This window comes from Sceloporus occidentalis, unplaced genomic scaffold (genome assembly GCF_023333645.1).
Source record: "Sceloporus occidentalis isolate IW3139 unplaced genomic scaffold, rSceOcc1.0.p SCAF_2, whole genome shotgun sequence".
NCBI classification, from domain to species: Eukaryota; Metazoa; Chordata; class Lepidosauria; order Squamata; family Phrynosomatidae; genus Sceloporus; species Sceloporus occidentalis.
Genome location: NW_028316982.1, coordinates 221,293,643 through 221,320,748, shown reverse-complemented (window position 1 = coordinate 221,320,748; position 27,106 = coordinate 221,293,643). Strand labels below are relative to the sequence as shown.

The 27,106-nt window shown below is 40.6% G+C and overlaps 1 protein-coding gene across 5 annotated transcripts in view; it reads left to right on the top strand.

Annotated features, from left to right (window-relative positions):
- LOC149319712 (immunoglobulin superfamily member 3-like) overlaps window positions 1–27,106 on the top strand; it is a 187,546-nt gene that overhangs the window by 19,383 nt on the left and 141,057 nt on the right. For all 5 annotated transcript variants that reach the window (XM_089512236.1, XM_089512233.1, XM_089512234.1 and 2 more), the window contains exon 3: window positions 19,386–19,763. In XM_089512236.1, the coding sequence (XP_089368362.1) occupies window positions 19,386–19,763 (378 nt within the window). The remainder of the gene's footprint in view (window positions 1–19,385; window positions 19,764–27,106) is intronic.

Genomic DNA, 27,106 nt, shown 5'->3' with positions numbered 1-27,106 from the left:
TAAAAATTAATAAAATAAAATAAAACAAGCAATAATAAAAATTAATGAAATAAAATAAAACAAGCAATAATAAAAATTAATGAAATAAAATAAAACAAGCAATAATAAAAATTAATGAAATAAAATAAAACAAGCAATAATAAAAATTAATAAAATAAAATAAAAAACAAGCAATAATAAAAATTAATGAAATAAAATAAAACAAGCAATAATAAAAATTAATAAAATAAAATAAAACAAGCAATAATAAAAATTAATGAAATAAAATAAAACAAGCAATAATAAAAATTAATGAAATAAAATAAAACAAGCAATAATAAAAATTAATGAAATAAAATAAAATAAGTATTTTATATTTTTAAAAATAATTTAAAACCCCCCCAAAACCAAAGCAGACCTAATGGCCACTGACTCAGCTTTCCTCCAACTCCTCCTCCTCCTCCTCCTCCTCTGCCCCAATTCTGCCCTTCAAGGCACCCTTCCTCCTCCTCCTTCTCCTCCTCCTCAAGGCTATGGAATCCTGGGAACTGTAGCTCTGTGGACCATTGAGACTCCTTTTGTCAAGAGAGCTCTGGTGCCACAAGAAACTACAATTCCCAGAATCCTATAGCACTGAGCCATGGATGTTTAAGGGGGGGTCAAACTATTTCTGCAGCCTTTTGCTACCCCAAAGCCTTCTATTATTTACCAGCAACTTGCAAGGCAAAATCTCTTCCTTCCAAGCCATTGAAAACCAACCCAAGTGGAGGGCTGATTGCTTCTTTCTCATTGGTCAGCTTCGGGAGAAATTTGCATATTACAAGTAAAGGTGTTTAGGGCCTCAAAAACGATCCTGTGATAAAGAATTACAACAATACTGAGTGGTATACATTTAAAAGATGAGGCATTTAGACTCCCAGCGAAACATGAACGATTTATGGCCTTTTTGTTCCTCACTGTAACCTGGAAAGTAATGCCTTTTGCAAGGCTGGCAATAGCTCTGAGTGGCAGGTGTCCTGAAGACCTGCTCTCTAGGCTGAGCCAGGCAGGGAGGCAGGTGGGGGGGTGGGACACAGCCATGGGGAGGGGTGGAGCTGCCTCCAGGGCCTTGCTGGGGGGGGGGAGTCCTGGGGGGCAGGGCCAAACTGGGGCGGGACTGTGTGGCCCCACCCCAAACCGGGAAAGTCCCACCCCCAGGCGGGATATGGCAACCCTAACTATATTACATATATTATGTTTTATTATACACTCAATCCTGTTTTTCTGATGAACCTTACATAACTGAGTAAGACAAAGGCTTAAAATTGTACTTTACAAATCCTTGCCTGATCCTACATTTAAATTATTTCTTTCATTTTTCCATTATGCTGATGTTGGGGGGGAACCCTTTCAACATTTGCATTGTGTCTCCCATTTAGGCACAGTGGGTTAGGCAGCCTAACATTTTTGCTTTTCACTTCCAAGAAGCAAATGCGGCCTGAGCTCTGAGGGTAAGCCTCATCTGCTACTACTTCTAGGAAAAAAGAAGTTTAGAAGGATCCATCCTATTCCCCCAATTTGCAGTGAGGACAGGCTGCCAAGTAGATGTATTTCTCAAAGGGGAACATCAAACATGGCATTACTCAATGAGTTTCTTAGGCCTGTTACAGACTGCCAAAATAAAGCTGCTTCGGGTCTCTTTGGAGGTATGTTATTTAAATGATGCGTGCATCCTAAGAATCCGGAAGCTGCGCCAAAGCTGCACTCCAGTGCTTAGGAATGGAGTGTGGCTTTGGCGCGACCTCTGGACTCTTAGGACCCAGGCATCATTTAAATAGCATACCTCCAAAGAGACCTGAAGCAGCTTTATTTTGGCAGTCTGTAACAGGCCATAGTCATGCTCATAATGGAGGAAATTTTGGGATTTCTCCAGAAGGTTGAAATGTAAGCCATGTCCTAGAAAAGGAGGACAGCTGGTCACCCTGTTTTGAAGTGAATATTACTTTTTAAAAAAAAGCCCTTGCATTTTCATACCTGACTCACAGTCTCTGAAAAATGAGGGTCCATAACTAGTAGAGATTGATAGACCTTTTCCTTCCATGAATTGTTTAGTCCTCTTTAAAGTAAATTCCATAACTAATTCCACAAAATCTGTTACCTCTGTACCAGAGCAGAACAAAATGGAAGTGTTTTTCAAAGGTGGAAAACTCAGAAGCAATACCCTCTTAGGAAGACACAGTATTGAGAACTAAAAGAATGACGAAGTTCACAGAAAGCTACAAGAAGGATTTAATCATCCATCTTGGACAATTCCAGATGAGAAGATCACAGCAGCCCCTTCCCTTTTGGCTTAGAACTTGCATATACAATAGTCTCCTTAGGTCCAAAACACACTGCAGAAATCATCCAGTTTGAAACCGCTTTAACTGCTCTCGCTCAATGCTAAGGAATTCTGGGAACTGTAGTTTTGTGAGACATTTAGCCTTCTCTATTGCAAAGCTCTGGTGCCACAATAAACTACATTTCCCAAGACTCCCTAGTACTGAGCCAGGACAGTTAAAGCGGTCTCAAACTGGATTATTTCTGCTGTGTGTTTTGGACCATGGTTATAATTTGCATTGTTAACAAAGTGTTAAGGCTTGCAGTCAGTATAAAGTCTATTGGGTACAGATATTTACAGGGAAGATTTTTTCTGCTTTGATTCATCCTCGAGTTTTGTTCATTAATAAATCCCTCTTGAGTCTAATATGTTGAAATCAGATAAATAAAAGTTCTTTCTCCTTGTTAGATATGTAAGTCTCGCTTGCAGTTCTTAATCAGACAGGGACAAAAAGGAATAGATGAAGAGAAAGCTTCTGTGTTCTTGATTTAACAGGGGAATGTAGTCTGGAACAGTCATCCTGTTGTGGATAGTTTCCTCCTCACACACTTTTGTGTATGTGTGTTTGCTTTTCAGATCAATTAAAAGTGTACATCCTCACTGTCAAGTGTATATTCAAAGTATATTTTAAAACTTTGGTAAATGTAACCTGAAGGGAGGCGTTTGAAAGACTGCCAAGATTAGAACTAGTCTCTGAAATTTAGATAAAACTGTTGTATGTTTATAGAAACAATTAAGAAATGATAGCTTGCCCTTAAAAGATAGCTGTTACCATGGGAATCCCTTTCATCAGAGGAGCCAAATTCCCACTAGGTTAGTGTTTGGGGGGTTGCATTTTGGCAGTGCGAGGAGCCAAAGGCACAGGATGTGATCAGAGCACTGTTGGTGGGACCAGATGTAAATCCTACCAATTTGCCTCAGACATGTACAATTTTCCCAGGCTGCAGATTGTAGCCCTTGTTCCATGCAAACCTATCTCAGTCTTTAAATAGTCTTTTATCTACAATCATGTATAGGATATAAGACTAGAAGAAGCTCCACTAGAAGCGTTCGGCAGACAACCTGCTCTCTCGATCCCTGTCCCTCGTGGCTAACGGCTCAGGGGGGACCGGTGGTAACCTCGTTGTTACACCGGATTATAAATACATCTTTGAGGGACGGGCAATTTCCATCCAGCTTAAAATTGGCCATTGTAAAACCACTGTTAAAAAAGCCCTCCCTCGACCCCCTGATGCATAACAATTACCGGCCAGTTTCGTTACTGCCATTTCTGGGGAAGGTGATCGAGAGGGCGGTTGCAATCCAGCTTCAATCGATCTTGGATGAAACAGATTATCTGGACCCATTTCAAACCGGCTGTCGGGCGGGTTACGGGGTTGAGACGGCCATGGTCGCCTTGGTCGATGATCTCCGTCTGGGCATCGACAGGGGAAGCGTGTCCCTGTTGGTGCTCTTGGACATCTCAGCGGCTTTCGATACCATAGACCATGGTATCCTTCTGGAGCGCCTGGTAGAGGTGGGAATCGGGGGCACTGCACTCCAGTGGTTCCGGTCCTACCTCTCTGGGAGGTTCCAGATGGTGCAGCTGGGAGACGTGTGCTTCGATAAGAGGGCTCTCACATCTGGGGTCCCTCAAGGAGCCATTCTGTCTCCCATGCTCTTTAACATTTACATGAAACCGCTGGGAGAGATCATCCGGAGACATGGGGCGCGGGGTTATCAGTACGCTGATGACACCCAAATAGTCTTCTCTATGTCTCCGACTGATGCAGTGACCGGGGATGGCATCTCTTCTCTCGTGGCCTGTCTGGAGTCGGTAATGGGCTGGATGAGGGAAAACCGACTCAGCCTGAATCCAGAGAAAACGGAGGTACTCGTGATAGGTTCTCCTGGCCCGGGGTTGGCAGTGGTTCCACCTGTCCTGAACGGGATCACATTTCCCGTGAAGGACTCAGTACGCAGTCTGGGGGTGCTCCTCGACTCGTCGCTCCACCTTAAATCTCAGGTGGACGCGACGGTCAGGAGCACCTGCTATCAGCTTCGGCTGATCCGCCAGCTGCGTCCCTACCTGGGCCAGAGGGACCTTGAAACAGTGGTACATGCTCTGGTAACCTCTCGATTGGATTTCTGCAATGTGCTCTACATGGGGCAACCCTTGTACCAAACCCGGAAGCTACAATTGGTACAGAATATGGCAGCCAGACTGGTCACTGGCACACCCAGGGCCAGTCATATAACACCAGTGCTGAAAGATCTGCACTGGCTGCCTATTCATTTCCGGGCGCAATACAAGGTGTTGGTTATAACCTATAAAGCCCTAAATGGCTTGGGCCCAGGATACCTAGAGGACTGCCTCTCCCCATATAATCCGCCCCGCACACTCAGAACATCTGGGCAGCAACTATTGAGGGTCCCAGGGGCAAGATTGGCCTCTACCTCTAGGAGGACCTTTACCACCTCGGCCCCAACCCTCTGGAATTCGCTGCCCGGAAAGCTCCGCTCGGCCACCTCCCTGGCCCAGTTCAAGAAGGGAGTAAAAACCTTCTTGTTCAGAAAAGCATTCCCGGATACAGGCTCCAATTAGCCTTCCCCCCCTCTGATAGCACTGGCAAGCTGGCCAGAACTGTTTTTAATGTGTTTTAATTATAATTCTTTCCTTTTGATTATGTGAATGTATTTTTATTGTTGTACACCGCCCTGATTGTAAGAAGGGCGGTATAAAAATAAAACTTTTATTTATTTATTATTTACAAGATGAGGAGTTTCTGGAGCTAGACTCATGGGCTGATGTGGTGTCTTTTCCTGTAATATTTGAGTACTTCTGTAATTCTGTCTTCTGTAGCAGTGCGATAGAACAGATATTACCATCAACCTTCCATATTCATGAATTCTCCATCCACAGATTCCTGGAAAATATTTAAGAAAAAGAATCCAAAAAAGCAAACCTTGATTTTGCCCTTTTATATGTGGGACTCCATTTTACTAAACCATTTTATAGAATGGGACTTGAGCATCCATGGATTTTAGTATCCATGGGTTGCGGTGGAACAAAATCCCAGTCGATACCAAGGGCTAAATGTATCTCCAGTACACAAACGATCCTTCTCGGTCTTAAAGATGCCTTTGCTTCTCTGACCTGAAAGTATGAAATCCTATATGGCAAAATTGCAGGTTATAAAATAAATAAATAAATAAATAAATAAATTTTGTCCCATTAGGAGACAATAACAACAAAAAAGGCCATCTTATATGGCATCCTCCACTTGTTCAACAAGCTAGGGACCAGGGCAATCACCTCTCAAACATTGAAAAAGTGTGTGTGTGGAAAGCCGGGCACAGTTCCTCAATATCAGGGAATTGTCAGCTCCCCTCCAGCATCACTGAATTGTTTGGGGAGAGGGAATTTCTGCTGAACACAAAGTTTCCATTCAGAGGAAATTCCCTTTCCTGGAACAATTCAATGATGCTAGAGGTAGGGTTGCCATAAGCCGGCTGGGGGCGGGACAATCCCGGGTTTTGACCACTAGGGGGCGTCCCTGCACGGTTTCCTCCTTGCCTTTGCTGGCCCTTGCAGAGCTGCGCGCAGGGCTAATGAGGAGGACTTCCTCCTCCTCAGGCTGGGTCCTCCAGGCCTGAGCCTGTGAGGGCTGGCAGGGGGCGGGGCTGTTCCAGCCCCAGTCTGCCCCCATTGGCCAGCCAGACTCAGGAGGAGGAGTTCCTCCTCTGTTGGGCTGGGCTGCAGCCAGAGGGGAAAGGAAAGGGCCATTTCCTTTGCCCTTTTTTGGTGCCAGGGAGGAGGAGGAGGAGGAGGAGGAGGAAGTACTGTATGTGTTTTTTAAACTGTATTTTTAAAGTGCATTTTAAGCTGTATTTTTAAACTGTATTTTTAAAGTGCATTTTAAGCTGTATTTTTAAAACTGTATTTTAAAGTGCATTTTAAAGCTGTATTTTTAAAGTGCATTTTTAAGGTGTATTTTTAAACTGTATTTTTAAAGTGCATTTTTAAGGTGTATTTTTTAAACTGTATTTTTAAAGTGCATTTTAAAGTGCCTTTTCTGTGTATTTTTGATGCTTTTAATGCTAACAATTGTCCCTTGCTTCGACAAGGATAGTGTGGTGATGATGTGATTTGAGTCAGCTTCTGAAGTTGAGAGAGTGTCACCTTCCAAAGTGTGGTTTTGGTGTATTTTTTGTGCTTTTAATGCTAACAAGTCTCCCTTGTTGTGACAATGATGGTGATGATGGTGATGGTGATATTGATATCAGCAAGCCTCTCAGGCATGGCCAATGTTAGCTGCTCTGATTTTTACAAACTCATGTGCAGTGAAAAAAAATCAAAGTCCCTTGACTAAGTACACACTTCTGAGAAGTAGAGTTGGTGCAAGAAACCTGAAACGGCAAATCCACTTCTTGTGAAACCACCTTGACATGTTCAATATGCATAGCCATGTTAAACCATGCTAAGTGTTAAACTCAAGGGGTTTGATTATGGAATAAGCCTCTGAACTATGCAAGAGGCCATGTTAAGTAAAGCCACGGGAAGTGCCCAAATGTGCTGTTGTGTGTGTTTTGGAATGGAGGGGGGTGGTTTGGGCAGAAAAGGAAGTCCATTTCTGCCATCTGACTAGGAATAATGCCCAAATGTCCTCCATTTTGATCATGCCTAAGAAACATGCATTTATATTAACATTTTTAAAAAGCATCAATTTTTTCCACATGTCCTCCATTTTTATAAAATGTGCCCTACATTTGAAAAGGTTGTCCTACATTTGCCCTACATTTGTCCCGGTTTGGAGGTCCTGACTTATGGCAACCCTAGCTAGAGGGAGCCGACGATTCCCTGATGAAGAGGAAGTGTGCCAGGCTTTCAATATGTGTGCTTCCTCAACGTTTGAGAGGTGATTTACCAGCACTTAAGAGCTGGTATGAAAATCTTCCCAGTCACTCCAAATCCAAGGAGGTATTCTGAAGCGGGACCTTGGGTTAGAGTGAGAGTGGCAGGCATCCAGGGCTACAAAGTGCAGAACCAGCTTTGGGAAGGTATATGTGTGTATGTGCCTCCAAGTTACCTGTTTACTTATGGTTGTCACCTGTCTCACATTTCAGGTGACATGATGATTCAATGAATTTCTGAGGGTGTTCTTATGCAATGAATCATCAGAGGTGGTTTTGCCAGTTCCTTTCTCTGAAATATAGGACCTTACCGCATTGCCCCTGAGGACATGATGGGAGCAGTATGAAAGGGAGCAGAATGAGAACAGAATGGGTGCTATCACTCATTCTGCCGCACAGTAGAACGTCAACGCCAATGCCATTATTTCCCATTGCATTCCAGATCCATCCCAGAGGAGGCGATTTTCAAGAATGCTTCTAAACAGTTCCTGAAAATCACCTCCTCTGGGACGGATCCGGAATGCAATGGCAACTTCTGGCGGCGGCGGCGGCAGCATTCTGTTCTTATGCTGCTCCCTTTCATCATGCCCCCATCACGTCCCCAGGGGCAATGCAGTAAGGTCCATAGCCTAAATCACCCGCTATTCCTTGGGGATGCCTGTAATATGTCTTCCAACTGTTCTCATGAATCCTCTGTTGTCCCACTTTTTCAAATGCTTTAAAATATCCCAGTTTTTTCTCCTCTTCACATTATCTCTTTCTCATCAGATTACTTTATTTGCACTCAATTAATTCAGCAGAGGGCAGAAGGCTGTGAAAACTTTCCTTTCCCAGTAGGCACAAATAAAAGCAAACTGCTGCAGCCTCTCCTAGATTGTGTGTCCTTCCTCAGCAATAACATTTGCCACTTTGACCATGTTCTGCTGTTACTTGGCTACATGTATTTACATTTGTGAAATGATGGAGGATATACTATAAGATCAGTTACAATTATACTGTAATACAAAACAGTTATACAGAGCAGATCATTAAACAATCTGTAAGCACTTAGAAAGGAATGCTGTGTTTAGTAATAGCATGGTTTTCTTTAAAACAAATCATGCCAGACTACTTTTATCTCTCTTTTGAGAGACTCATAAACTTGGTGGATGATGGGAATGCTGAGGATGTAGCATATCTTGATTTCAGTAAGGCCTTTTACAAGGTCCTCCACAATATTCTTGCAAAAAAGCTAGTAAAATGTGGGCCAGACTATGTGACTGTTAAGTAGATTTGTAATTGGTTGACCAATTGAACTCAAAGGGTACTCAGCAATGGCTCCTCCTCATCTTGGAGAGATGTGACCAGTGGGGTGCCATAGGGTTTGGTCCTGAGCCCAGTGCTGCCCAACATCTTTATCAATTACTTAGATGATAGAATAGAGGACATGCTTATCAAATTTTCAGATGACATTAAATTAGGAGGGGTTCATAATAAAATACCTCAAAGGACAGGATCAGAATTCAAAATGACCTTCACAGATTAGAAAGCTGGGCCAAAACTAACAAAATGAATGTCAAGAGGATACTTGGGTAGTAAAAATGAAATACACAGATATAGGATAGATGACTCTTGGTTTGATAGCAGTACAGTTCTTATACATGGATTTTTTATACCAGATTCAAGTATCCATGGTTTGTAAATGTTCAAAAAAAGTATAAATTTCAAATATCAAACCTTGATTTTCCATTTTTTTTTTATAAGAGACACCATTTTTCTATGTCATTATATTTAATGGGACTTGAGAATCCACGGATTTTGTTACCTAGGGGGGATCTTGGAACCAAACCCAGCGTATAACAAGGGTCCACTGTACATGCAAAAGAAATCTAAGAATGTTAGTGGACCCCAGATGGAACATGGCTTAGAAAGCCAATGCAATTCTAGGCTGCATCAATAGGAATATTGTTTCTAGTTTGAGGGAAATGATATAACCATTCTGTTCTGCTTTGGTCAGGCCTCAACAGGAATACTGTAGCCAGTCCTGGTCACCACAGTTCAAGAAGGATGTGGACAAGCTGGAGCATGTCCAGATGGGGCCAGCCAATACGGTGAAAGCTCTGGAAACCATGCCCTATGAGGAACCACTTAGGGAGATAGGTAATTAGCCTGGAGAAGAGAAGGTTAAGGGGTGAGATGATAGCTGTGATCAAATATTTGAAGGGATGTCATATTGAAGATGGAGCAAACTTATTTTCTTCTGCTCCAGAGATTAGGACACAGATCAGTGGATTCAAGTGACAAGAAAAGAGATTCTACCTAAACATTAAGATAAGCTTTCTGACAGTAATGGCTGTGCAACAGTGTAACGTGCGGCCTCAGTGAGTGCTGGAGTCTCCTTCTTTGAAGTTTCTTGGAGTCTCCTCCTTTGGAGCTACATGGAGAAGGAAATTGTCTTCTTCTATTCTGTAAAATCCCATATGCCTCAGTGACACTATATAAATAACAATAAATAAGCCTTGAATGAGCAAAGTGGAACCATTTCCAGTTAATTTTCCAAATGGAGGTTGCATTGTGCTAGCTACTGTACATATGGTGCTTCTGGAAATGTGGTTTGGTACCCAGGGCCATATTGGATTTACAGTGGCACACTGTATAATATCCTCATTCATAGATTCAAACCACCTATCTCATTTTCCTTCTGAGAACATCTAGACTAGCCCTGACTTTAAAAAAGCAAAGCAAAACCAAACAAAAGCATTCTTGTGGGTTGGCAGGAGCAGGAACAAGGAATGAACTGATTTGAAATGTGGTGCTGGAGAAGACTTCTACAGATACCATGGATTGCTAAAAAGACAAATCAATGTACCCTATAGAAAATCATGTCTGAGTTCTCCCTAAAAGCCAAGTTGTCTAAACTGAGACTATTATACTTTGGACGTATCACAAGTAGACATGACTCACTAGGAAAAAAAATAATAATGCTTGGTAACGTAGAACACAGGAGGAAAGAGGAAGACTGCATACTAGATGGAGTGATTCAATCAACAAAGTCACAGCACTGAATTTGCAAGGCCTGTTGATGATAGATTGACTTGAAAATCTGTCGTTTATAGGGTTGACATAAGTTGAAGTTAACTTGATGACAGTTAACAGCAAGGAACAGGATGATCTGAAGTGGTTTCAAAAGGAAGATATGGAATGCCACATTACACAATAAATATGCCAACAAAGGGGGTTATGCAAATTATTTTCAGTAAGAAAAGCTTGGGCATTCATTGGGAAATCACTTCATTGTACAACTCCTGCAACTGTGGTTCTCTCCTTAGCTTTGGTGTCAAAACTTAAGCCGAACTGTACAAAAGCTGGCGTATGCACACAGTGATTGTTGTTTGAAAATACAAAGGCAGTGTGATGATCTTGTAAAGGATTTGTTCAGGATCTACTGTCAAGTCGATGCACAAAATAATAGAGTGGAGACCTTTTTTTTTTTTTAAAGCAAGAGCTATGCTAACACATACCATGATGTATTACCATTACTTTCTAAAACATTTTCTGAGATACACAGCAAATCTGCCTTCAATGTGATAAAGAAGATGGATCACTCTCATTTCTGACCAACACCCATGCAATGGAAGGTCTGTTTAGAGCTTGTTAATACACTGTTTTGTCCACATACGCTGTGCAGAAAAATGAGAACTCCCTGTCATGGGGAGACAGTTTTATAAGTGCCTCTTGACTGTCTTTCAACTGACGTGGTGGTCAGGAGATGGAAGAGCATGTGTGATTCTTTTGACTTCAGTGCAGTGAAGGAAGTATTCATAGAACTGTTCTTACAGGTTTAAGAAGATAATACTTCCAGGTACATGAAAAGTGTTAAGTCCTTTTGTATGTGCCAGGTTGCAGATTTGTTAAGAAGCCAGAACATTTCTACTCTGTTTTGTTAACACCAGTGATTGGTTGATATATTGCCTCCAAGGATTTGCCTCCAAGTGCAGACTCCTCCCATGGTATTATATTTTTCTTCCATCTGTTGCTGAGCTTTGCTCTTCCCTCTTCCCAAATTCTTCTGTTTCCTGAGACATGGGGGATACATTTTTTGGCTCACATTTTAATATCAAGTAATGTAATTGCTTTTCATGACTTAATATGTGAACTGGAATACAATTATTTTTCACAGTTCTTTGAATTCTGCAGTTATCTGGTCAGCATTGAGGGAAAACTGCATTAAAATACATACTGGGGAAAATGTCTGTATTAAGAAAAGTATATACAAAATTATGTAAATGTCCAAGCAGTCTTTTTAACAGTAAAATAAATTTACAAACTCGTGTTGAAATGGGACAGAATAAATTTGTGCTTCAAAATCTTTGAAAGTTTCAGAAACTGACACAGATTCAGCCATCTGTATTTTTAAGGGAGTTTCTGGAATGTACGTATATAGCTTCTGTGTTTGAGGCTAACCTTGATCTGGAGGCAAGGCAAGGCAGAGAGTAACAGCACAGTAGATCTTTGGGCAACCCAAAGAACTTGACCTGGAAATTTCTATAGGGTTATAGTTTCTTGCATTACCTTTCAAAACATCAGCTAATCTTTCCGTTCATTCTTTGCATTAGTGGTCATTGGCACACAGATGGAATCTGAGTAGGCATCCCTTACTTCTTAAATTTAAAAAATACTATGGTCTCAGTTCCTATATTTTTATTTGGAAAATGTATAGACCAATCTGTAGCTTGAATTGGATATAACATAAAATTTAAAATAACTTCTCCACTTGTCAAAAACAGGTGCAACTAATCTGTAAGTGGAAAATACACCAAGGAGCTTGCTCCTTTCCATAAGATGAGTGTATTTCTCATTAAACATATACCTAAAATATAATAAAATATTCTTTATACAGTGCCCTCTCCCCTTATGCGGGGATCCCTTCCGGATCACTCTGTGTAGGAGGAAATCCATGTGTGCTGGAGCCCCATTAGAAGTAATGGAGGTTGTGGCGTGTACACATGCCATAGGCACATGCCCCATTACTTCTCCTGGGGTGTGCGAGGGGCCCTCTGTAGTTCTGTTCTCAGCTAGAGGATATAAAAAATATTTCTGTACTGTAATGATTTTATGTTTGGTCTGAAAAGGCTTCCCTTATTTAATAGAAATATAGAATCATAAAGTTGGAAGAGACCACAAGGGCCATCCAATCCAAGCCCCTGCCATGCAGGAAATCACAATCAAAACATCACTGTCAGATGGCCATCCAGCCTCTGTTTAAAGACCTCCAAGGAAGGAGACTCTACTACACTCCGAGAAAGAGTGTTCGACTGTCGAACAGCCCTTGCTCCCAGGAAGTTCCTCCTAATGTTGAGGTGGAATCTCTTTTCCTGTAGCTTGCATCTATTCAAAGAGTTTAAGTAACCAAAGAGTCTGTTTGGGGTTTTTTTTGTTTTGTTTTTTTTTGTTTTTGTTTTTGTTTTAAAAGATAAATGGATTGAGTAGGGTTTGTCATGTATACTCTTCACACTTTTCCAGAAGACCTGCCTTGAATCCCATTGTAGGAGAAAGGCGTGATAGAAATCCTTGAAATAAATGAATAAAAGATGAGATTGACGGAAAATACAATAGATTCTAAGTGTCTTGATTAAATCTGGGCTGAACTTTTTTTGCCCAGCATTTTATAGCAGTTCGTAGGGATGAAGAAATCAAAAGAAAATGCCCACAGTTCAGGAAGGGTTTGATGTTGTTTAGGTTTATACTAGTGGTGGGCAATTTTCAGACACTTGGTGAGTGGGGCACATGCTGGACTTATTGGAAGCAAAAGCTGTTTATTTTACGATGTTTGGTTGTGGTGGGCTATCATTGTTGCAAGCCTTGTCTAAAGTGTTTGTTTAAAGTCAACTGTGGTGTACACACAGGTAAGACATTTAATTTAAAATGAACCCAAGGCCTCCACATGCTTCTCAGAAATTTATCTTGCTCCTCCAATGCAGTTGAAACCCCAAGGTAAATGGGTTCTGCAAAAGTATCTGTGTAGGGTCCTGTGTGATTTTGGTAGAAAGTCCTCATCTGCTTTATTTCACCCCTTTTGCATCTTTAGTGGAAATTAAAATGTGGTCACACAAATGATAATGGAATCAGTTATGTAGATGCACTCCAAAAAGCTAGCAATAAAGTTTAAAATGGCCCTGGCAGTATCCTACTATATATGGTATGCATGCAGAGTTCACATGGTGACATACCATATGACCTGGTAACTATAAGTGTGACATGCAGTTAGCCCTTGCACAGCTTAAGATGGTTATGTACTAATGGAATACTTTACAGGATTTTGTTTTAAATTTATATCAGTTGGCCCACAGAGGTGCAAGCAATATAACCTACAACATGATTTTTGGCTCACAGTTTCTATCAGCCATAGATAGCATAGCCAATACTAAGCATTATTAGAGCTGAGGTATAAAAGCATCTAGAAGGTTCTGGTTTGCCCATCCTTATAAGAAACAACATGACTGAAATTGTTATTGCAGTAAAACAGGCTTGCATATGTTTTTCATCAGCTTGTATGTTTGTAGAGTTTGCTCTTTTGTTGTTGAATACCACTTACACAAGTCTGTTTCTGTTCTTCCCCCATCCATTATACTGTAATACTGCTTGGCAGCCTGCTCCGTTTTTACAGCAGTCTTGATAATGTTAGTTTGTTGTTCAAGGGTTTGCATTTGGTTGCCAGCTGTGTCACTGACATATTAGCCAGATGCCACCTTAATTATAACCCCGCCTTTTCAAGATCATTCTTTCTGTGAGCACTCTCCCCCTCTCTCTGGTGGAGATGAAGAGCTTAAAAGGGGGCTTGTTTAAAGGTGCAAGCATGCACAAAAACAACAGCCTTCAAAACTCGAAAGTGATTTGATTTGGAAAATGTCTTGAATCTCTGTCCTTAATTATGTATTTTGCTCAGTGAGATGCATTTACTGCTTTGGAAACATATACTTCAAATATTTCCTTGTTTTTATCTATCCATATGGCCCCTTTTCTTTATTGTGACCTGTTATAATGCACTATTAATCCTGAGTGCAAAGATCCAAATTCAGCATGCATTAAATTGGCTTTATTTCTTGTAAATGGGAACTCGGGGTATTAGCCAGTCTAGCATAATAGGCAGCAAAGTAGCCTTTTAGTTTCCCTTTCCAGTATCCATTAGCTAAAAATTTATTAACTTTTGCCTCTTGTCTTCCACCTTAAACCGCATTATTTTATAATGAGGGGAAATATAATTTTCAGCAGCAGTGTGTTCTGTTCAGTCTAATAGGTTGAATTGCACTCCATCTGTTTAGTTGCATGGTCTGATGGATAAGCTGAACAATTTTTCACCATTTACTTTAGCTGGTAAGAGCACACTCTCCTGGATCTATTCCAAGGTTTCTGGTGGGAAAACCTCATATCTGGAGTCACTTGTTATGCAGAAGTGGATGGCTGAGCTAATAATCCATGGATGGCAAAGTACTCATTTTCAACAGTTTATTTTCATATTTTTTTAAAAAAATAATAACAAAGACTAAACTCAAAATCTATATTTTAAAATGTGTGCGTGTGTGTGTGTTATAATAACAAGCAAGTACAAGGCTGACTAACTTTGCCAGAGACATGATCAGAACTTGGAAAAGATTCTTTATCCCTCGTTTGGGGATTCTGGTAGTTGAACTCCAAAAATAACTTTTTCAAGCTCTGATAGTATAGAGGGCCTTTGATATCCTCTAGGGTTTGGGTCCTAGACTCCCAAAATCCACTACAGTAGTGTATTAAATGGTATACCTTATATAAAATAACAAAATAAAGGTTTAATTTTTGGAATTTATATCTTCCTTTAATATTTTCAAGCTGTGGGTGGTTGAATTCATGGATAAAGAATCTGTGGCTATGGAGGGCCAACTGTATGCTTTAACTAACTCAGTAGCTAAGGAAAGCGCTTTACATATTCTTAATCCCAGGCCCTTTGCTTCTATAGCGCCCCCCCCTCAAAAGTTATATTGCTTAAGTTGCTGCCTATACTGCCAGCGTGACAGTGAAGCAAATAGCAGCTGCCTTCATAATTTGTCTCTGCTTCTCTGCCAGTTTTGCAGTTTTCCTTAAAATCTCATGTCCCGGGGCACACTACTTACTTTTGATGCAGACAGCAGTGGATCATGGGGCTTAGTTCCTTTTAATTAGTTTTGTTCTGCTTTTGTTTTTATTTGAGCCTTTTGTTTCAGTAAATTTCAAATTAGTTTCACCACACCACACTCTCTAAGGAGATGAATGCAACTGGGGAAGAGTTGTGAGATGCAAGTCAAGCAGTTAAAGAATGAACTGGATGCAGAATTAATCAAACTTAAATTACACAACCAACTGTAGTTCCACTGGCTCAAATCTCAGTCTGACCCTATAAATGTAACTTTGTCAAATTGTTTTGTTGTTGTTGTTGTTTGTTTGTTTTTTTAAGAATTGTAGAAACTTTTTTATGACTAAAGAATTCAACAATTGTATGTTCACCATCTTTGATATTGGCAAACATTTTAGGATATACAAATTTAACATTTAAGCTTGGATATGCAGTCATCATTTGGATATGCAATCATTTGAAGAATCTTCTACCATCCACTAAATTTGTTAACAGATGTATTACTCTCCATGTTCTCTTTTCAAAATGCAGGGATCCTCTTTCAAGATTAGCTTGTTAGAAAAATGATGACATGAATAAGATTGTATGTCTGCCAAGAATCTGGAATGTCTCCAGTACTGAAAAAACTAGGAGTGGTTGTTTGGATAAAAAGCCTAGATGCTCATCTGCTTGATTAGCTGAACCTTCATATGTAATCTTCATCACAACTCTCCACTTTTGCATGGTTTTACAAGTGTCCTACGGAGATTAAGAGCTGCCTAAACAATTTGTTAGAAATGAAACTGACATGCCTGTCACCTTGTATGTTCTCATAGCCTTGGGGAATGTTCTCTGAGTTGAGGCATGTGTGAATTTCTATTGCCACTGAATGTGATTCTTCCATGTAATATCATTTCTTTGCAGTATAGTAGCTCACCACAATAGTAATTTACTTAGAGCTTCATATGAATGTGCATGTCATGTTGAACAGATCCAGATGAGATTTGGGCTGAAAGTATGGAGCGATGTGGACATGTGTACAAGTCCCATTCTCAGCATCCACATGGACCTTGAAGGGGATTTAAAAATATTTTAAAGATTAATGAATGGAGTGTGATTGTGGATTGAACTCAACAGTCTATTTTAATGACACAGGGTTGGGTAGATTCTGGTAGCATGGGGTTCTATCCCAAACAAGCAATTAAACCACTTTTATATGGATTTTCTTTTTAACAAAAACATATGGTGGCAGCAATGAGCAACAAAAGGCTGTGACATACAGGTAAATTTGTTAATAAGGAACTATTTCCGAACTGCATAAATCAGTGGTTTTCAAACTCCCCCCCCCTGCTCCCCTCTTTACATCCACCTGTGCATGTCAGAGCCCCCCACTCAATGTTGTACAGTAAGCCCTTGGAATCCATGGGCTTGGTATCTGTGGATTTGAGCAATCTCAGATTGAAATGAAGAAACACTTATTTTTTAAAAACCTGTGATGGCGAAGCTAAGAAGCAGCCCCAGGTTAATAGCGGAGGCACCCAGGCAAGCTGATGCCTCCTGCCCTCATTGAAGTCAATCCCACTATAAAGCCACAGCCAGAACATAAAGCTTTCCCCCAATCTCATATCACTAAACCAGTGCTAAAATTTAAGTCCCTGCCTCATTCAATTTCCCACCTTCACACAAGGAAGCCAGTGCTAGAATTTAAAGCCTTTCCCTACTAATACACCCCCTTCCCCACTTTTGCTGCTGCCCCTCCATGTGATGGATCAGTGGCAAAGCGGTTTAAAATCTGGCAGAGGCTTTATGATGGGAAGATTGAGAAGGTGGGAAGCAGAGTCAGGAATGTTTTCTTCCCTATTTTATATTAACAACACTCTTGTGATGTAGGTGAGGTTGAGAAATAGTAAACAGCCCAAGGTCACATAACAAGTTTTGTGGTTCAGTGCTGTCTTGAAGCCATATGTTCCAAATCCCAATTCAGATCTTGTTAAACTGCACTGGAATATCTTGTTTACGCAGCTAAAAGGCTAAATGATGGATTAAAATTATTTATGAGGTTCTAATAATCTAATAGTTTCTGCTCCAAATAATCTACAGATGGAGCATTCTAATATACAGTTGGCCCTCCGTTTTTGCGGGGGATTCGTTCTGGACACATACAAACGGAGGCTTGCACAGATTCAAGCCCCTTAGGCTTGAATGGGGCACACTGCCATGCATGCACACCAGGCGCACACCCCATTTAAAATAGCGGAGGTCGCCCCTCCATGGATTTTTGAGGTCATGGATCTCAGATCCGCGAGTTAGGAGGGGTGATTGTAGTTGCCTGTGTGTTGTTCCTTCCCCATACATCATTAATATCCAGTTACTAGTCACAGCTAGATCAGACCCATTGAATCAATCTGATTTACATAAATAGTAACATTTAGGGTGTTACAGAATCCTGGGATTTGTCGTTTGGTGAGGTATTCAGCTTGGTCAGTCAGAGTTCTCTAGTGCCTTACCAAACAACAAATCCCAGAATTCTTTAGGATAGAGTCATGACAGTTAAAGTCATATTAAATTGCTTTAATTCTGCAGTGTGGATACACCCTTAGTATGTGATTCAGTGGGTCTAGTCTAGGTGGGACTTACTAGTTGTATGTACAGTATGTTATAATGTAAACTTGTAAGAAATGTAGACTATGTATCTTCTTTCAGTTCTAATTGGATATTTCCTGAGAGGTATGATAGTTGTTTGACTAGAGAGATAGGAAGTATGTTTAGGAAATGGTAAAAAAAAAAGGGTTCCTCAAGTGTCAGGAAACCCTGATGAGAACCTTTAGACATATTTTGTATGAAAAATCCATTTGAGTGTTTTGTAAAATGTCATTTTCTGTGCAGAGAGGAAGTTTCCTATGCAGAAAACAGTTTTTTCTGTAGAAACCAATTTTTCCTTGTGCAATTTTTTTTTCTTGTTTTCTGTGCAATAAATCACATAGAACACAAATTTCACAGCTAATCTTCATCTAAATTTTTCACTTTTGTGTGGTTCTGCAGGCTTTTTTTTTTGGGGGGGGGGAGTTAAAAGAGTGATTATGGGGCCTTGCCCAAGGAGAGGAGAGGAATGTATAAGTCCAAGGAGAGGCTAGGCTGATTTACATAACCATATATTTGTAAGTCTATTAATGCACTTGAATACACAAAGGAAAGGGCTTACAAAAAGCCTTTTATCAAATAGTTTCCCTTGCTTATTCATATATTTCTACAGGGGATCCAAACATAGTCTAACATTTGTAGTTCTCTCATGTTTTTTCTTTGCTTTCTCTGTCTTTTTTCACACCAGAGAAGGCCCATTAAGGAGAGAAGACAATATGGTAGCACTAGAAGCAGACTGTCTGGAAGAATCCCAAGTCTTCTGCTTATTGGTTATTCCCCAGTTAAATCTACATGCACTTTTCTTTCTGAAATTACATTTTTTACATATATTAATCTTTTGGTTTTTCTCTGTGGAAAACAAGAGACTGAAACCATTATCCATTATACTTTTGTCTGTTCCCTTACGCAGGAATCCATTCTGGACACTCCCCCCTCCCCCCCCGTGTAAGGGGAATTCTGCGTATGCTCAAGCCCCATTAAAAAATAATGGGGTTTATGCCCTCAGTGTGGTGCACGCACCATAGGAGTAGACACCATTACCACTTCCAGGGCGTGCCAAGGCTTCTTCCGACATGGGCGCACTGTACTTGGATATGCTTTTATTGATTTTTTTTCTGCAGATGATTATATTGTGTTGAGAAAACAACAATTTAATAATGTGAGTATTAGAAGGAGGTTCCATGTTTTGTGTTTGATCACAAATCTGCTGTGACATCAGAAATCTGCTAATTTCCCCCTTTAAATAGACCCTATTTCATATATTTTTGTAGAGCATGCATTTCCGTCTAGAAAAAACTTGAGAGGAATGTGTATTTGAAGATCCTACGTGGATATTAAATACTAACTTATTGGATTCCCCCCTCTAATAAATAATCTATATCTTAACACATTTTTAAATTTCTTTTTCAGGTTCTGCATTTGCACAACGTCAAGTTACTGTTCAAGAAGGCCCTCTGTACCGTACTGAAAATTCACACATCACCATCTGGTGCAAAGTTAGTGGCTACCAAGGACCATCAGAACAGAATTTTCAATGGTCCATATACCTCCCATCTGCCCCAGAAAGGGAGGTACAGATTGTCAGCACCATGGACCCATCCTTCCCTTATGCTATCTACACTCAGCGTGTCAGGAGTGGAGAAATCTATGTAGAAAGGGTCCAAGGAGATTCGGCTCTATTGCACATCACAGAGCTTCAAGACAGAGATGCTGGTGAATATGAATGTCACACACCCACCACTGATGAAAGATACTTTGGGAGCTACAGTGCCAAGATGAAACTAGTGGGTAAGGTGCCTTTTTAAAAAAGCTCTTTATTATTCTGGTATGGAGAAATCTTGTGTAGATCTAGGTGGCAAACAGAGTAACATGACAGTGAACTGTGAGAAATTAGATTGGATCAGTAATAATCTGATTATTGGGTAAGGTCAGAAGATGCAGATGAAACTGTGGTATTGGAATGAATGAAGGAGAACAAACAGGATTAGGGTAAATGAGGGAAAGCATGATAACATGGTTTTGAAAGCTAACCAATGTGTAAAACCCAGCCTTGGATGGCATTCCAATTCTATTAGTGTATGTTAGGGTGCTACTAAACTCATAGGTATGTGAACAAGCTAAAATAGTCCTACAGGCCTTTGGAAAGCCATCATTTTAACCTGATATGGTTCACATTGTTTTTCTTTCTTGTGACTACATACCTGACAGATGTGAATAATTATAAGGTTGTAAACTTCATCTTTTATGGTGTTTTGTGTGGGGTTGATCCTTTAACGCGGTTCATACATACTTGGTATGAGTTAATAGATAGATAAGTTTCAAGCCAAATATCTTCTAACCCAGGGGTTCCCAACCTGGGGGTCACAACCCCTTTGGGGATTGCTCGACCCTTTCTCAAGGGTCGCCAGGTTGCGATTACCCCCTGCTTCCTTCTCCTCCCCTTTTCCCTGCAGGTACTACGCTGGCACAGGCACCTGCGAGGAGAAGGGGCCGGGGCTGCCTCCTCCTCTTCCCCTTCTTCCCGCGGGTGCCAGGGAACCCACCCACGAGGAGAAGGGATGGGGATGAGGCTGCAAGCCCCAGCGGCCTTTGCGGCTGGAAGTCCCGCCCCTTCTTTGCCAGTGGCCTCCCTGATTGGTTGGGAGGCCATGAAGGGGTGGGACTTGCGGCCGCAAAGGCCACTGGGGTTTGTAGGCTGCTGAAAGTCCCGCCCCTTTCTGGCCTCCCAACCAATCAGGGAGGCCACGGGCGAGACTTTCGCCTCCAACGGGGGTCGCGGCCCAACAAAGGTTGGGAACCGCTGTTCTAACCCAATGAGAAATCAGTGCAAGTTTCATGTAGGATACACTGAAGGGCTTCTCTCAGAACATTTCGTCATTTTTCCTGTTTGCCTTGCAACAGTTGTATTACTGGTCAATTTACAGTTGGATAAAACAACTATCATAGTTACCCTGGGAATTCTTTTCAAGGTAGGAGTATGAATCCATATGTTAAATAAATACAGCATCAAGAAATTTAAAAGAAGCAGATTGCTTGGATTGTGTATTGCCAGTTTCAAAATAGTTAAGCTGTTGCCTGTTAGTCCCTGGTCCATATTGAAATTACCTGTCCTTACTTCTAAGGCTCTAAATGACCTGAGGATTTAAGAAGTAGCTCCTGTATCAGTGATGGCAAACCTTTTCAGGGCTATGTGCCTGAATTAAAATTTTTACAGCACCGGGTAGTACCTGGTGCCCGGGGTGGGACTTCCACCCTTCGGGGGGGGGGGATTTCCATGGCAAGACTTCTCCCCCCCCCCCTTTCCCCAGCCTCCAGCTGTCTCTAAGCGACAGCTAGAAGGCGTGGAAGGTCAGGGGGGACTGGCATGCACTGGTTGCTCCTCTTCTCTCTGCCCTTCTCCTGGCCTCCAGCCTCTCTGAGAGACAGTTGGAAGCCAGGAGAGGTCCCTGGGGAGGAGGAGGAATAGGCACACACCCATTCCTCCTCCTCCCTGAGCTTTCCCTGCCCCCAGCTGTCCCTCCAGAGGCAAATGGGGGTTGAGAAAGGTCCCTGCAGAGGAGCAATGGGTGCATGCCAGTCGCACCTCCTCCCCCTGCCCTTTTCTCAGCCTCAGCTGTCTCCGAGAGACAGCTGAAGGCTGGGAAACATTCAGGAGGAGGAACAGGTGCATGCCTGTGGTTCCTTCTCTATAGCACCCTTTTCCTGGCTTCCAGCTGTCTCAGAGAGGCAGTTGGAATAATAATAATAATAATAATAATAATAATAATAATAATAATAATAATAATAATAATAATATCATTTATTTATATTTCTGGGAGCTGGAACCTGGGGGAAGGCAGGGAGGAGGAGCCAGAAGCATGTGCCTGTGGCTCCTTCTCCCCAGCACCATTTTCTGACAGCTGAAGTTGAGGAAATGGCAGGGAGAAGGAGCAACAGGCGCATGCATGCCTGTTCCGCCTCCTCTCTGACTCGTGCCAGGTGAAATTGCCATAGGTTCGTCATCATGGTCCTATATGATTCTGCCTATGTTTAGATCAGTCTTCCTGTACTGCCTTCTCTGAGTGATGACAGAAATGAAGTAGACAGCAAGGAAGAAGGGGGCCTTTTTGTCCACAGCATCGCAATTATGGAACTGTCTTTGCTCAGACTGATTGTATTGCTGTGTACAATATAGTCTTTTCTTTCTGCCAGCCTTTTAATTTGGTTGTGTGTGTGTCTACATATGTGTATACTTGTGTGTGCATACATATATGTATATGCACACACATACATGCATTTATTTATTACTGGTTTTATGCATTTGAAGATTGTAAAGGGTCCTGATATAATTCTTGACAGGCAATTGTTTATTCCTTTTATTTATTTATTTTGATGGCTTTTTATTGGAAGTTAACTGTCATCAAACAAGTCATTACGTACTAGTAATGTTTTATATTATTTTACAAACCAAACCTTAGAGTTAATTCTTGAAGCTGAAATTGTCTTTGAGATTTTTTGATGTCTTTTGACAAGTTATGATTTTTCAAGTACATTGTTCTTAGGTCTGAGAGCAAACAGTAGGCTAAGAGGGAGTTTTCAGTGAAAACGGCTGTTTTAATGAAGAAAGCAGTTGCCTAGAAATTCAAGGTAATAAAGAGAACATGGATAACATGGAGAGTGGTGTTAAAATAGTGGTTTACGTTCCCATCCATTCAAATGTGACTGTGGGGGCAGAGTGCTGTTTCCAAGTGTTTAATAATTCAGTTTAAATCCAAATTGGATTTAATTAAATACTTGGGAGTGGGAAAGAAAAAAGTGCAAGTATATAAGCAGAAAAAGAAGGAAGCCCCTGAGATCAGGGTTAGCGAGAAGTGTTGAATAATAGAATGTTTTTGGACTAAGTGAAGGATGGAGGCAGCGATAGATGAAGATGCTTGATAATAGTTAAAGAAGAAGAAACACTTTTACAGAAAAATAGTACAGTAGTATAAGGAAATTCTTTAGGATATTGCATTTATTAGCACTCCAAAAATGACCAGGTTTAGGAACCTCTGAAAAACTAATGAGTAGGGAGTGCCAAGCCTTGGATCAAGCATTTTAATTAATTCAATTATAATGGAGTTCCAGATTGGCAGAAACATTTTAAAATAAGTAATAACAGTAATGCATGAGTTAAAAAGAAACATGTCACAAAATAATGATGATGGTGATAATTAAAAATAATATCATGTTAATTTCTGGTCACTATACATATACCCAGATTATTGGGAGTGAAAAAATAATGGTTATCCAAGCTAATTAATGCAACTTCCAAATTCTTCAGGCACAAAGATTAATCTTTGAAGAATTTGTGTTTTCTTGTGATTGATGTGTCTTCAGTTTGGAAATTAATTTTTAACAAGGAGGCAAGTTAAAGGTATTTCTCAAAAAACTACTGCTAAGAAAGCATCTGAATTAGCCTTTAAACTTGAGCTTTGGATTTCTTGAAATAAGGAAATTCCATAGTAGTTTTTTGGAAGATCCTACAATCAGATTCATTGTGTACTTGTTGAAACTCAGTACATAAATGATGCTACGGAAAGCTATTACTCTTCTGAATATACAGATTGGTTACAAGGCTTATAAAAAGATCCAGTGCTTCATGTGAGTGGCATATAATAGAGGATGAATGCATTAAAAAGTCATAAGCAAATGTGTTTCTTCCTACTTTTTGCTAAGGAGGATGATACAGAGTGAAAACTCTACCTCTTAAAAAAAGTTTGTCCATCTGATTAAGTAAGATGGCGGTTTACTTTGAAGGTGGATTTTAGTGATCAGCTTGATCAGTGAAATTTGTCAGTGAGTATGGCAGAGGACCCATATTTGGTTTCTGAGAGGTCTTGCATAGCTGACAGTGTTGGTGCATGCTCACAGTGGTGCATGTGGATCACTTTATTACAAAGGTTGGATTCCAGTGGTTTACCTCTATTGAAGGAAGCAGTCCCATCAGTCAAACTGGAAGTGGTAGGTTCCCCCCCCCCCCCCTTTACCCCCCATCTGCCCTAAATCTGAAGAGATTCCAGGCCTCAGTAAATCTTGGGGATATCTGAAAATGAGTGGGAGAGAGAGAAATTACACCATTCCAGTTCAACTGATGGAGCTGCTTCCATCAGTGGATGTATATGTGAATCAAGCAACTACCTAAAGCAGTTTCAAGAAATCTGCGGAGAAAATTGTCCCAAATAGAGAATATGCTAAATAGGCTGCTTTGTCTAGTGAGTATTGTCATCATCTGCTCCCTTATTTAAAAGGGATAAGGAGAGGCCTGGGTGGCCTGAGGGAGTCAGCACACCAGGAAAAAGAAGCACCACTGCCCCTCCTCCAGAGAAGAGAGGTCTGTAGCTGATTCCATCATCCATTTGCTGTGGCCTCTCTTATCTATGAACTGCTGCCTTCCTGCATATGAAAAGACCAACTACATACCTCTAGGAACAGGCTCCAGGCTCTGCTGATACTGAGCCAGCAGCTGGTGAACTAGCATTGGCTTTCACCTGCTTCTCACTCTGAAAGGGGAGACCTGTAAAAGGGGCAGCATGAGTGCTGGGTCCACCTCTAGCGAGATAACCACCAAAAGGGGGTCATCCCTTTGGGGATGGAGCTAGGGCAAAAGGGCATTATAAATAAATGTTCACCATCATCACTATCATTACCATAATATTTTCTTACCTTAAACAGCAAACAGTTAAAGTTTCCATAATGAATTAGATTTAACATTAAAGAACTTTTGGAGTGTCCACCTTCTGTAGTTATCTAGCCAGGTATATTTGGGCTGCTCAGACAAATGCTCAGAACCTCATTAGACATTTTAACCTAGAGAAGACATTTCAAGGAAAATGCTGCTTGTTTTATAATATATCCAAATGTTATAAACAGAAAAAATACGTATTCGAAATCTGGTAATTGTGACCTATCTTCTTTATCAAGCATATGTGACTGACTAGAAATATACACTCAAGAAGTGCTTTTGAAAGATGAGTGAGTTAGTGCATTTCTTTTTCTCAGAAGAGGCACCAAACCTTCTTTCATCAAGTTATAAATGTTTAATTCCCTCATTAGGTTTTGCAGCTTTTATTTGGCAGCAGACTGGCCCAGGGGACTGTGTGGGAGATGGGATTTTTAGTTTTTCTGAGGGCTATGAAGTATGGGGGGGGGAGGGGTGCATATAGTGGATTTTAAAACTGCATTTGCTGGTTCTCTGTGCCACTTAGTGCCCCTGTAGTTTGTGGTAGACATTTAATTGATCATTTTGTCTTTGTTTGCTGTTATTTAAAGATGTGCTTCTTGGGGATGATTCTAATGTAAAGCTGCAGAAAAGGCAGAAGTAAAAGCTGTTCTGCTTGGAGGAAGAAAACTATTTGAAACATCATGCTACTTTCAGATAATGCAAGTGAAACTGCTAATACACTTGGGGTGATCAAGTTATGACTGCTACTGTATAGAGCAATGTGTATGTTTGATTGTTTTAGTAATGGAAGAAGCAGGAAATAAATAGATGAAGACACAAGCTTTCAAGAACAGACACACCTGTCAAGAACAGATAAGCCAGACATGTTGATCTTTGTCAATTTTAGATGCCATTGATTAGCTGGAAATCTTCCTTTCCCACCTATTCTTCTCTCACACAGCCATGTGGTATTTTCTTTTCACTACTCATCTTGAAGATCCAAGTAAAAAAATGTTGTTTGAGTTGGCATTGAGAATCTCTTGAAGGATGAAAAACCATGTTAGGAAGTTGGTGTAATTTCAAAGGACTTTTACCGTATGAACAGTTGTTTACCTGCTTGAAACCAGTAAACAATTGTGCTTTTATTCAATGTGGAACAAAAGAAGACTAAGGGTGGATTTACATGATTGTGGAATGATGTACACCTATTGTGAAACTTAGTCTGGTACAAACAGTCCAACAGCTGTACTAACTGTAGAAATGAGTAACATTTGTTGTTGTTTTAAAACTAGAAGAATCCCTACAAATACTGAGCCAAGCAAGAAGATATTTATAGCAGACTCTATAACCCAACCTGTCTTTCAAGGACTTCACTTATTATTTGTCTATAGGAGATGATTATTGAATATGACAGGTGTTTAGCATCAACCACATCTAAAACATTGCTTATTGGACTGATCAGCCTTGAGGTCTATGCATTAGAATGAAAAACCATGTGAAAAGCATTGTAGTGGATTTGATGCATGTTAGGAAACGTGAACTGAAGTTTTACGGAACCCTGTTGTCTTTTGCTTCTCAGCTCCCTAGACTAATGCATGGCAAAAACAACTGCAGAAGCCCCATGGTAGGGTTCAATTTGTTGATAGAGAACCTATATAATCTAAGATGCCATTTTCTTCATGTCATAGCAAATTCAGAAGCAGTATTAATAGAGGAGAAACAAGTTTCTTTGGCTCAGTAAACAAGATCTTGGGGAGCATGGGCCCATAAGTGGGAGTCAGGGGGAACAAAAAGATAATGAGAATTAGGATTTAGCATTACTGTTTGCTGGATTTCCTACATCTTTCTCCTTTTCCTGCATTGAAGACTTGCCATGGGCTGACTCTACTTGGCAGCCACTTAAAGCAGAAGGAATAAATCATGTTACGTTGTGCTTCTTGGCTTTATATCTCTTAGTTTCTCATTAACATCAAACTGCCTTCTGGATCTGAGCTATGTTCTAATGGGGCCTGTGGCCATCAATAGCTCTTATTTTATTCAGTTTGTCTGCTGGGGCACAGGTGGCTTCACTCAGTGGAAAATTAGTGGGGTGATTATACTATAATTCAAAGAGATCCCTGAATTATTATATTTTGCACAGTAATGGTTCTTCTGTGTTCTTGAAACTTGCATTTCTCTTGAAAAGAAGCTTGTCTCTGGTGTGAAGGCTAGACATGGCATTTGTGTGTTGATGTTAATTGCTAGCATTTAGGGTCAAACTACAGGTTACTTTAAATATATGTTTCTGAGAAATCTGCCCCCTGAACCTAATATTGTGAATGACACTAGTAAAAAAGGAAAAAAAGTTCTTGTCAGTGCCATTGGTGAGCTTTTTATTGTCACGTTTGGCATAGTTATCGCAGGATGGGGGGATAAATACCAAAACACACAAGAATGTGTCAGGGAGCAT